Source organism: Cercospora kikuchii, assembly GCF_019650295.1.
Source record: "Cercospora kikuchii DNA, contig_00009, whole genome shotgun sequence".
Classification (NCBI taxonomy): Eukaryota; Fungi; Ascomycota; class Dothideomycetes; order Mycosphaerellales; family Mycosphaerellaceae; genus Cercospora; species Cercospora kikuchii.
The window spans coordinates 814001-825325 of NW_025408590.1; the positions used below are offsets into that span (position 1 = coordinate 814001).

The 11325-nt window shown below is 53.6% G+C and overlaps 3 protein-coding genes across 3 annotated transcripts; 2 read left to right on the forward strand and 1 right to left on the reverse strand.

Moving 5' to 3' along the window:
- Positions 1-198: 198 nt before the first annotated feature.
- CKM354_001243300 (clathrin heavy chain) lies at positions 199-5466 on the reverse strand (the record flags this gene model as incomplete). Its single annotated transcript, XM_044807955.1, has 6 exons — positions 199-516; positions 567-1215; positions 1275-1359; positions 1412-2402; positions 2454-5348; positions 5407-5466. The coding sequence occupies 6 exons, from the start codon at positions 5464-5466 to the stop codon at positions 199-201; spliced, it is 4998 nt and encodes a 1665-aa protein (XP_044663890.1).
- A 2278-nt stretch (positions 5467-7744) lies between these two features.
- On the forward strand, positions 7745-9092 carry CKM354_001243400 (uncharacterized protein; the record flags this gene model as incomplete). Its single annotated transcript, XM_044807956.1, has 6 exons — positions 7745-7756; positions 7963-8005; positions 8062-8081; positions 8253-8527; positions 8600-8687; positions 8745-9092. The coding sequence occupies 6 exons, from the start codon at positions 7745-7747 to the stop codon at positions 9090-9092; spliced, it is 786 nt and encodes a 261-aa protein (XP_044663891.1).
- A 789-nt stretch (positions 9093-9881) lies between these two features.
- On the forward strand, positions 9882-10222 carry CKM354_001243500 (uncharacterized protein; the record flags this gene model as incomplete). The annotated part of the gene is made up of 2 exons (XM_044807957.1): positions 9882-9921; positions 9990-10222. 2 exons carry the CDS (start codon positions 9882-9884, stop codon positions 10220-10222), a joined length of 273 nt encoding a protein of 90 aa, XP_044663892.1.
- Positions 10223-11325: the final 1103 nt, after the last annotated feature.

Consider the following 11325-nt stretch of genomic DNA (forward strand, 5'->3'; position numbering starts at 1 on the left):
TACAGACCAAAGCAGCGTCAAGCGGTCTAATATACAGCAACCAATCCAGTTTTTTGCCTCTTCTCTGTAGAGGCCACCCGCATACACTCTCGCCCAAATCGCAAGTCGTGACCTAGGCAGCGAACCCTTCGTTACCTTGGTCGCTTACTTGCCGATAGAGCAAGATCATCCTCCACACCTCAACCGCGCTCAAAATCTCTAAAAGCCCCTGTATCCGCCATTAGGTTGTCCGTTGGCAATGGGTCCCTGAGTGAGCATGAGCCTCGACTGTCCAAGAATTGGGCCAGTATCTTCTTTCGGTGCGTTGGCCTTTTCTCGCTCCTTTCTCTCCTCGTTATCCCGCTGCAGTTCTGCTATCGTGGCAGCTTGTTGCGAGAAGTAGTTGATCATGAATGGCATCGTGAAGTCGGTGAGACCATAGCGCCATGAGATCTCCATGACGGTATGCAGAGGGATGAGGTCGTAGCATGCGTAGAGCATGCCAACATAGCATTCCTTGCTGCCAATGTCGACGAACTATGTAATGTTAGCAGGTGCTTGCCATGGGCAACCGGAGGGGTACTCACATATCGCAGCAGCTCTTCCACAACTTCGGACTTGCCCGAAATCGCCGCTGTCTCGATGGCATCCTTGTAGAGCTTGTCTTGCTTCGACAAAGCTATCGACTTGTCCCATCGCTTGTTCTTGCGGTAGATGTTGGCAGCGATCTGTCTGAAAAACACCAGCTCGTGCTTCTCTAGACGTTGGGCCAAGGCCACAGCCTCATAGTTATCGAAGTTGTTGACACTGTCACGCAGCTGCTTGTAGTCCTCTTCCTCAATTAACAAGTCGTTGATGGCGTCGTTAACAGCGCGCTTATTCTGCGGCTGCACGTTGAGCAGGAACGGCTTGATCAAGGGGATGTTGTCGGACTTCTCAAACATCTTCACAACCCGGTTGACGTCAATGCGGGGGGTCAAGACTTGCAGTAGATCCGTGATGAGCGACGGTTGCTCTTGCAGGTAGAAGTTGAGAGCTTTGTAGTAGATCTCGAGGTTCGAGACCTTGACGATTGTCTCTTTGAAGGACTGGTGCTCCCAGGCATCGGCGGCGCGCTCCATCATGGCAAGAGCAGCGTTGTCGAACTCGTCGTAGTGGCTATAAAGGAAGACCAATTCCGGCCATAGGTGGGCCAGTTCGACCGCGCGAATCATCTTCGGGATATTGATTCTCCCCCTAACCATTGTTAGCAGATGTTGGCATTTTGGAAGCAGGCTCTTAGGGACTGTACGAACCAAAATAATCTGAGGTGCTCCATCACTCTCTCGGGATGGTACTTGGCGAGAGCCTCTCCAAGACTTGTAAAGAGACCCATGTGAGCTAAAGTACGTTAGTGAATGTCAACGAAGATACGTTAGAATTTTTCATTTACCTCTCTCCAGACCCAGGCCAGCTTCGAGCAAGCTGATGAGCTCGTCAAAGTAGCCCTCACGCTCATACTGCCGCACCAGATCGTTGAGCTCCTCTGCGTGGATGATAAGGTTGAGACCGCAGATCTGTGCCAGACGGAATTCCTTCTTGGCAACGCATGCCTCGTTGACTTGCTTCCAGACCTTGACGCTGTTCGCCTTGCGAGCAGACTCCACAGCGGCTTGGTAGTCCTCCAAGTGGACGAGGGTCGTAGCGAGCTTGGCCCAGTTGGAGATAGACGTGAAGAAGATCTTGGCAGCCTCGTGGTAGCCTTCAGCGTATGCCTTGTCACCTGACTCCTCGATGTTGGCGACGTTCGATGATCGGAGGAACTCCTCCAGGGCAGGAAGATCGTTCAGTCTAGCGAAGGCGAAGGCGAGAGCAGTGTCGACAGGTGGTTCGCGGAGAGTCTTGCGAGCCATGCGCAGATACTTGACGAGATCTTCGTCCTTGCCGGCGTGGGTGGCGATCTCGATGACCTCTTGGTAGTTTGAAGGATCTTGAGCGCGGATGTACGACTCGACAGCGTCTGAGATGCGCAGTCCATCGAGCTGGGCCTTGGCAACCTTGCTCCAAACCTCAGGAAGGTCGACCTGGTCGGCATACTCCTGAGCACGGTCGATGCTGACAACGTGGTCAACGAGGACGTTGGCAGCTTCAGCGTGGTTGTTGGCCTTCTTGTGAATCAAGAACGCCTCCTCGTACATGCCGACTTCGATACATTGCTGAGCAATGTCATCTGGACTGTACGCATCGAGCTGCTGGATGTAGTTGGCGACACGACCACGATCCGACTTGGCTGCGGTGAGCATGAGCAGATTCTGAAGGTTAGCATTGTCCGAGAAAGTGGTGGGCTCCAGAATAATTTTCTCGAGTAGCTCAATGAGCTCCACAGGCATGTCAGCATCGATGAAAGCCTTAACTGCGATACTGACTCGCTCCGGATCGGTAGACTGTTGTATGATGTTAGTTGATGCTCGTAGACGTGGTAGGCGTGCACTTACCTCAGGCACTGCGACAGAGATGACTTGGTCAACGAGCGAACGACGGTGGATGTTGTTGTCGGACAAAACATATGACCAGATTTCCGAGTCAGCGCGCTCCAAGAGGTAGCGAGCCTCTGCTCTGAACATGGCGTTCTCGTTACAGATAGAGATCAGCTCCAAGTCGTTCTGGCCCTTAGAGTATGCGATGAAGGCAAGGTTTGGATCACGCTTCTCGCAGTACTTGCCGACCACCAAAGTGTCGTATTGGTCGTTTGTCTTCAAGAACTTTTCGGGATCGTTGTTCGAATCGATGTAGATCTTGGCCAGAGCGTTATAAACAGCCTGTTGCTGGTTGCCAGCAGCCAAGCTCTGCTCGAGGAATGGCAGCAGGAGCTTCAAGCGGTTGCGAGACTCAACCTCTGACACGAGCTCGTCGATCGGGATCGATGCAGGCGATACGGAGTTGAGAAGGCCCTTGATGATGTTCTCGTCGCAGTCGACGTCAAGAAGGCCACCGATGACGCCTGGAGTCCGGGCAGGGTTGACGCGCTGGACGTAGACCTCGATAGACTTGAATTGCTGGTTCTTGTAGAGGTACAGAACCAAGTCATGCACGAAGTTGAAACGATCGCAAACAATGATGAGAGGGAGTTGCTCAGTGAGTTGGGCTTCCTTGAGGAAGTTCTTCACCTTCTCAGGATCATATGCGTTCGACTCACGACAGACACGCTCAACCTCTTGCAGCTGTCCCATGGTGGTCGCGGCTTCGATGTACTTGAACGTAACCTCCTTGTCTTCTGCCAGGTTGACAATGCCACCCAAGTAGAAGTACAGACCTTCTGCAGTACGGTACTTCTCGAGGAGGTCGATGATTCGGGTAGGGCCGAAAAGATCGCTGTACTTCTTGGAGATGTTGATGACTGCTTGCAAATTCTGGCGGATGTTGACCTTGAGCATTTCGTCCATGCACTCCATTGCGAGATCGACGGTCAGGCGACCAAAGTAGTTGATGAGCCAGTCCTCTGGAATCTTGTCAGTCTGCACAATGCATCGCTTGATGGATGCAGGGTCCTCGTAGTGCTCGAGAGCTCTCGTCAGGAGACCAGCGCCCTCGCACAGCGACGCAATGCGCGCCTTGTCGTAATGCGAGAACATCTCATTGCCAAGAATAGCATCTGCGACCTGTGGAGCATTCTGCAGATTCATCTCCAGAAGTCGTGTCTGCAAGTGTCCTTGCTCAGGTAGGTTGGCAGACAGAGCATCCAGAAGGAATGCCGTGGCCTGCTGCACCATGCCTTGGGCTTGGAAGATGTCAAGAACACGATCAACGTCAAGCAGCGAAGGGTCCTCGCGAGCAATGCTTGTAGCGAATTCGGCAGCCTTGTCAGGGTTGACACGCGCCACATGCTGGATTAAGGCGTTGAAGTCTGGTGTGTAGCCAGCTTCGCGAGAGTATGGCAGAATTTGTTCAAAGTTGCCAGACTCGGCCATTGCAGCGATGACCTTCTGGGATGCGCCGGCTTCTTGGTAGATTTGCTGAGCAAGTGCAACATCGTGAAGGCGGACGAGATCACCGAGCTGCTCAGAGCACCCGAGCTTACCCTCCTTCATCCACTTCTCGAGCAAGTGCTTGCGGCTTTGCTGCAAAACAGGTCGTGCCAGCTCAAGAGTCTCGTGCTGGTTCAGCTTGCCCTTGTCCAGCAGCATGCCAAAATATTGCAGGATGACTGAAAGTTGTCCTTGCTGTTGCGGTACGGCCTTGAATCGCTCGATCGTCTGCGGCGTGCGGAGGAAGCCTTGCGGCGAGTTCGCGGCAGTCTTGGCGGCATTCTGGTAATCGCCCATAGAAAGAAGCTGGTCAAACCGCTGCTGGTATAGCGAATCGGCGCCTGGGAGACCGGCTCTTGACGCCAACTTGTATGCGAGTTCTGCGTTCTCAGGATTTTGCAAGAGGTAGTTGATGATCGTCGTCTCGTCCACGCTCACTGAAAGCACTTGTCCCTTCCTGTTTACGCCAACAATGCCAGCCCCCTCGCTGTCGCCTGCGGTCGTGAAGATCGTGTCGCTCGAAATGCGGTTCATGAAGATCGTGGTACCGGTCTCGAGGTCGAACAAGTGGATGAAGCCGTACTTGGTCACCAGGTAGATAACCTTGTACTTCGAAGAGACCTGCATCGCTACAGGGAAGTCGTTCGTGGCCTCGGCGGGAAAGTAGATGTCGACTGCGCGCTTGGTGAAGGTGGGGTTGGTCGCCTGGTGGTCAACTTCAACGATGTGCAGTTTGGCACCAGTCGCCGACCGGTTCGCAAATGTGAAGAGCTTTGTATCAGCCGGCGCATCCTCTAATCTCAAAGTGCCAAATGCAGCAGCATGACCCTCGATGGCCTGACTTATGCCTCTGTCCTTGGAGTAGAGTTGCATTGCGCCAACCACGCGTCCCTGTTGCTGCGAAATGCCGACCACGACCATCCACTTCTCGTCATCGCTGACGCGGTAGTTGATGATCTGACAACCGGACAGATTCTGATTGCGCTCAAACACCTTGGCCGGGCTGACCTGGGCTGGGTCGAAGATGTTCCAATGATAAACGCTGGTGTCCGTAACCAATCCCAACGTGGTATCACTGAACCACTTCCAGAACACAACATCTTCCGCCATAGTCGCGCTCTTGATCTTGCTCTTCTGCGCCAGGTCGAAGATCTGTAGCGTCTTCCCTCCGGCTTTGAGCGCAATGATCTCCTTATTCCAGTGCATGATGGCGCTGTCGGCCTTGATGGGCCGCTTCATCACGGAGTTGCCATTCTTGAGGTTGATGATGATCACCTCAGGTTGTGCAGCTTCATTGACCTTCTGCCGCACGCAAACGAAGTTGTCGGATTCGAGCGTACATGAGTTGAAGCCTATTGACGCCGGCTGATTGTGCCCATTAGCATATTGTCTGATGGAACGCGCGCATCCTTGACTGTCATACCTCGATGCCGACGGCAGTCAGCTGCAGCTGCTCGGTGAACTTGATGGGCAGCGGCGCCATGTTGTGTGTTTGCAGCTGATTGTCTCGCGGCGCCGCAGCGCTCGGTGATTATGCGGCGTGAGGCGCGCAAAAGGGAAATACACGCTCTGCAATGGATCGTCCAGAATTGAAGGAGCGAATGAAGGTCGTGACGGCGTTATTAGTGGTGATGGTGGGTGTTGGCGGGTAAAGGAGTCTGGAGTCGTGCTCTCTATTGACTTTCGAGGTGCCAGCTGGACAGGCCAAACAGGCGTCTGCATTGACCTCTGGGAGCAGCCGAACGCCACGTGCGGGATGACATATCACTTCTCAACAGCCTGCATCTGCACTTCACAAAGCAAGAGACTGCACATGAACAAGACAACGACGACGGACTCGAGGTGTTCAGCCTGCCTGTGCTACCGTAAGGATCTGGAGAAGCGTACACGCTCACGAGAAGGCTGGTGCTCGCACTACCGTGACAAAGAAGACTTCTGCACACTGGTTGCTGATTTCTGGATGCAACCAAGATGCAGATAACCATCGCGATATTCTAAACCACAGCTGCGTTCTCGCAGCATACCGAAGCTGATTTTGTGAGACTTGATGGCTAGGTTAATTCTGCTCGGACATTGACACAGTCGCACTGCTCGCAACAGTCTTGCCATCGTGGAGGCTGATGAGAACCATGGGTGACGGACATCGTCAAAGAGCGGACGAGAGTCTGCAATACTGCCGATAGCCCTGGGAGTTTCACGAATCGAGAGTATGCAGGCGAATTCAGGCAGTCATTGGTTATGGAAAGTCCAACACTTCTAATCTGCGGGCTTGTCGTTTCAGTGCCTGGTCCCGAACAAGAGTTGGTGTAGAGCTATGCCCAGTTCTTGCAAATTGAAGAGGGAGCTCAGAATATGAGTGCCAGCTCGTTTGTCCGATAATAGAATGCACAGGGGCTTCTTCCAACGTCAGGGGCCGGCAGAATCTCGGCGAAGTAAAGATGCTACAGTATGGGAATTGTCTGGATCCAATGGCTTACTCTTCATCTTGAACATCATGAGCTGTGATTTCCGGAGACAGTCTTGCTGCGAAGACCGGCGGATCAGCGCTGCTGTGAAATTTCTTTTCTGCTTCAGCATAGGCCACACTCGCCGCAAAGCGCCAACATCCTTGCTGCACAGTTCTGACACTACGTCGGCTTCACGTCCAAGAACCACTGCGATCTAGCTTTTCCAAGTACGTGGTGGCGTCCGTCGCGAGATGGGTAGCCACAGACATTGGCCTGCGATGTTTTGTGGAGAGCGACAGTGAACTCGCCCTTGAACGTTGAACTTTCCTTCCCTGATGTCGCTAGGTACTTCAAGTCTTCAACGCATCACTTATCGTTAATAAGCCAATGCGGATGATCCTCTACTTTATTAGACAAGTTCGGCGTGTGTAGGTGACTTGCAAAAGTAGCTGGCCCGGAACCACTGGAGACCTTCTTGAAGGTGGGATTGAAGTTCGAGCAACGTTCTCGGCATGCAAGTCGGCTTGTGCTGAACAGTGAGTGTACTGGTTGGCGCCTCGAGTAATGGCGATTAGTCAGAGGTGGATCACGATGTTGGAAACAGCGACATGCTTTGATGGACGTGTGGACAGAGCAGACGAAGGTGTTTTCCTCAGGCCGTGTCGGAATTGGATTCTTCGAGTGAAGTACTGACTTTGCTTGTGATGCCTTGCTAACGAAGTGAGTTAAGGAACGGCAAATGAGCTCCACATTTGAAACAACCCCGCTGTCGTTCTCCTTTGGACACAGGCTGTATAGTGCATTGAAGTTGACGTACGCCAACGCCGGGAGAAGCTCCCCTAAATTGTTGTGTGACGAACGGTCGATGTCGCGTGACTTGAGAAACGGCCAGAGCTGATCCCTACCCTGCACAGCCCATTGCGCTCAGGCAGACGATGGGAGGGTCGTTGTGGTGGCCACGTTTCTCTGCAACGCTGCCGCGGGTGTGGTGAGCCGACCATACGAAAGGGCGCAAAATTTCGTGCTGAATGCAGCAGGCATCAAGCTGGCAACCACGTCGACAGCGACGTTGTTTTGAGCAGCGATTCGGCCAAGTGAGCGAGTTGAGGAGGTGAAACGCGAGTCCCTACTCCTCCACACGCGCCACAGCTCAAGCCACGGAAGTCCCGCCCGCTTGTTTTCCAACCCTTCGCACCTGCGCTTGCTCTTCAAACAAACACCACCGGATCACTCACCACCACCTCCCCACCGCCGCTGCACTCGATCCACCACCGCCGGATCCCCACCCCACCCATCCCTGACCACACCGCCGACATGGCCACTGAGGTATGTTCGATCCTTCCCCGCCGCCCAGGCAGATTAGGAGGAGCAGGCATTGCGCGACCTTCGCCTCGCCTCAACAAACCCCCTCAACACGCCATACTCCTGCGGTTGACTCTTTGCTGACTTGTGATTGCTACAGCGCGAGAGGTACCGTCTTGAACGATGTCGCGTCTGCTTCCGAGCCCCTCACTGACACCCTCCGCAGCAAGACGTTCCTCGCACGACTGTGCGAGCAGGCTGAGCGCTATGATGGTACGTCATCCCTCCGCCAGCGGTCACGGGGAGGCAGTTGCTAACAGTGCGCGCAGAGATGGTCGAGTACATGAAGGTATGCCAGACAAAGCGTGATGGAGAAGTTATTGACAGAAACTGATGGGTTTGATAGGAAGTCGCAAAGGTACACAGCTTTTCGATAAGCTATCGATGCAGCTTCTGCACAAGAGACTGCAAAGACCAGCTCCCCGCAACGACGACGAACGATCACTGACACCTGACGCAGCTCGGCGGTGAGCTTACAGTCGACGAGCGCAACCTTCTGTCCGTGGCCTACAAGAACGTGGTCGGCACGCGCCGCGCGTCCTGGAGAATCATCTCAAGCATCGAGCAGAAGGAGGAGGCCAAGGGCTCAGACAAGCACGTCGGCATCATCCGCGACTACCGCCAGAAGATCGAGACCGAGCTCGAGAAGGTCTGCCAAGATGTTCTCGACGTGCTCGACGATTCCCTCATCCCCAAGGCCGAGACCGGCGAGAGCAAAGTCTTCTATCACAAGATGTGCGTATACCACAGCATCGGAGCAGCCAATGCTCGATCATGAGAAGTCGATGGCTGACAGCAGGACAACAGGAAGGGTGATTACCACCGCTACCTCGCCGAGTTTGCCTCTGGCGAGAAGCGCAAGACCGCTGCCACTGCTGCTCACGAGGCTTACAAGGTATGACTCCATTGTGTAACCATGGCTGCGCACGACAGCGACTGACGCGTGTCCTAGAACGCCACCGATGTCGCCCAGACCGAGCTCACTCCAACACACCCAATCCGCCTGGGTCTTGCCCTGAACTTCTCGGTCTTCTACTACGAGATCTTGAACTCGCCCGACCGCGCATGCCACCTCGCCAAGCAGGCCTTCGACGATGCCATTGCCGAGCTCGACTCGTTGTCCGAGGAGTCCTACCGCGACAGCACCCTCATCATGCAACTTCTGCGTGACAACCTTACCCTCTGGACCTCATCCGATGGTGGCGAGCCAGAGGCTGCTGCTGGCGAGACCAAGGCCGAGGAGAAGGCACCTGAGCCAGCTGCCGAACCTCCGACTGAGGAGGCCAAGCCTGCTGCTTAAGTCTGCTTTCGTCTTTTACCAGTCATCAGCGAGGTGCGCTTCATTTGGCGTTGGAGTGCGGGAGCGAGGACGAAGGATGCATCTTTCTCATCACCTCCTTGACAGGTGGAATAAGAGACTAGCATGCGATGAATCAGAACGGTGAAGAAGAATTGCAACAAGACACCAGCGAAATCGACCCTGATGCCTGCGGCTCATGGATCTGAGAAGCGGAGACAAATGCAGTTTGCTTTCCTGATCACGCCCTGAAAACCCCCCATATTGCGTTTATTGCGAGCGGCTCGGCGGTACTCAATGTTTACCCATGAGTGCCTGTGTTTTTCGACTCTTATTGGCGATGTATGTGTTTCTTACGACGGCGCCCCTTGCACTGAATCATGGCCTCATCGGCATGACGTTGCATGCGAGTTGCCACGGAGGATGAGCATTCCACTCAACTCTACTGACGGTCTCTACCCAAGCTAGCATATTAGGCAAGCGATGATATCACACCAAAAACATTAAACAAATGTCCATGTGCCTTTCCGATGTCCTCGATCTTTGATGAGAGCTATGTAGCTGGTGCGAGCACCGCATCTTCAAGCTATTGACGCAGAATTTGGTCGTGCTTACCTCGCGCAGCTCTCGCTTTGGTCAGTGATAAGACAAACCGTGGATCAGACCAAACTTCGACGAGAGCATTTGGAGCTGCGAAAGCGAATCTTGTTCCTCAGTCCGCCGTGTTAATTGTCAGAGCAGACAAGATTGCTAGCAGAGCGACGTATACGGATTTTCGTCAACCTGAACACAATGCCTTCAATATCGTCTCTGCCATCGAGCAGTCCCTCGCGTAAGTGCACGCCTACCCCGTAGTCATAGCCGCTCATGAGACCTCGTTGCAGGATGACTGACCAGAAGGCAACGCAGCCGCTGCGAGCAGCGATGACAAGACGGAGAAACCAGAATACGTCACTACGAACGGTCATCGCGTCGCGACACCTGTCAAGAATATCAATGGCGAAGCAAAGACCGTCACCCAGCCTTCAGAGCGACCACAGATCATTGGTTGGAGCTTTGAGGATCAGAACGGAAAGCTTCGACTAGAGTATGCTTCGGCTGAGCACGAACGGAGGTTTCGGGCGAGCGAGTGAGGTTCAGTGGGAAGTGTGCGGATGTCAGCGGATCTTTGATGGCGTCAGGACAGGGAGGAGTTGGTAGATCAATGGGTAGGGGGAAGTAAGTTTCGAGAGGAAACAAGCTTCGAGATTAATGCAGACATGCAAGATCCTTCTCATCGCCCAAGACAACTTTGAGGTCGTCCCAGGCAGATATGAAAGAATAAAAGAGTGAATGTCCGTCAGTGATTAGTCCTCCAACCGCCACTTGAAAGTAAGGCAGAGAAGGGTGGAGTAGACGAGGGCCTGCTAAGATCCCCTCCAAGTTAATGGAGTTCTTCTTCCACTGATTGAGATGAAGTAGCTTGGAGGCTATGTATCTGAGCCGGAAAGCAGGCAAATCGTGGTGTGTAGTAATGTCCCCCAGTAGCGAAAGAGCCATGAAGAATCTCGTTGATAGAGTGGCTTGCCTTGTGGTAGCGCTGCATTATCAAACGAATCTCCGCAGCTCGCGAACATCGACTTGAAGTGTCTGCTCGAGGGCAATGTCTTGAAAAGTCTTTTGACACGCGCAGGTGACAGCGCGATGTTAAGATCTCATCATGAAAGCACCAGCTAGCTGGAGGATGAAAGTCGTTCAGCCGTTCTCTGCGCACCGGAAAGAAACTCACACCCAAAGGTGTAATCTTCACTTCGATAACAGTCAAAGAAGTCCCAATGACCTGAGCATCAAGCATTTTGCCGCAGATTGCAGCCTTGAAAACTGGAGACGCTGCACGAGGCAGCCTTGAAAGACCTCGAAGATGCCGCGCGAGGCAGCCCTGAAAAACAAGATGCTGCGCGAGGCACCCCTGAAGAACAAGATGCTACACGAGGCAGCCTTGAAAGAACTCGAAGATGCTGCGCGAGGCAGCCCTGAAGAACAAGACGGTGCACAAGGCAGCCCTGAAGAACAAGATGCTGCACGAGGGAGCCTTGAAAAAGCTCGAGGATGCTGCGCGAGGCAGCTCTGAAGAACAAGACGCTGCACAAGACAGCCTTGAAAGAACCCAGAATTGTGCGCGAAGCACCTCCCTGGTAGGAGTAGAGAGACAACTGCTTGAAGCAGGCTCGTAATGATTGAGATCGCTCAAAGAGCT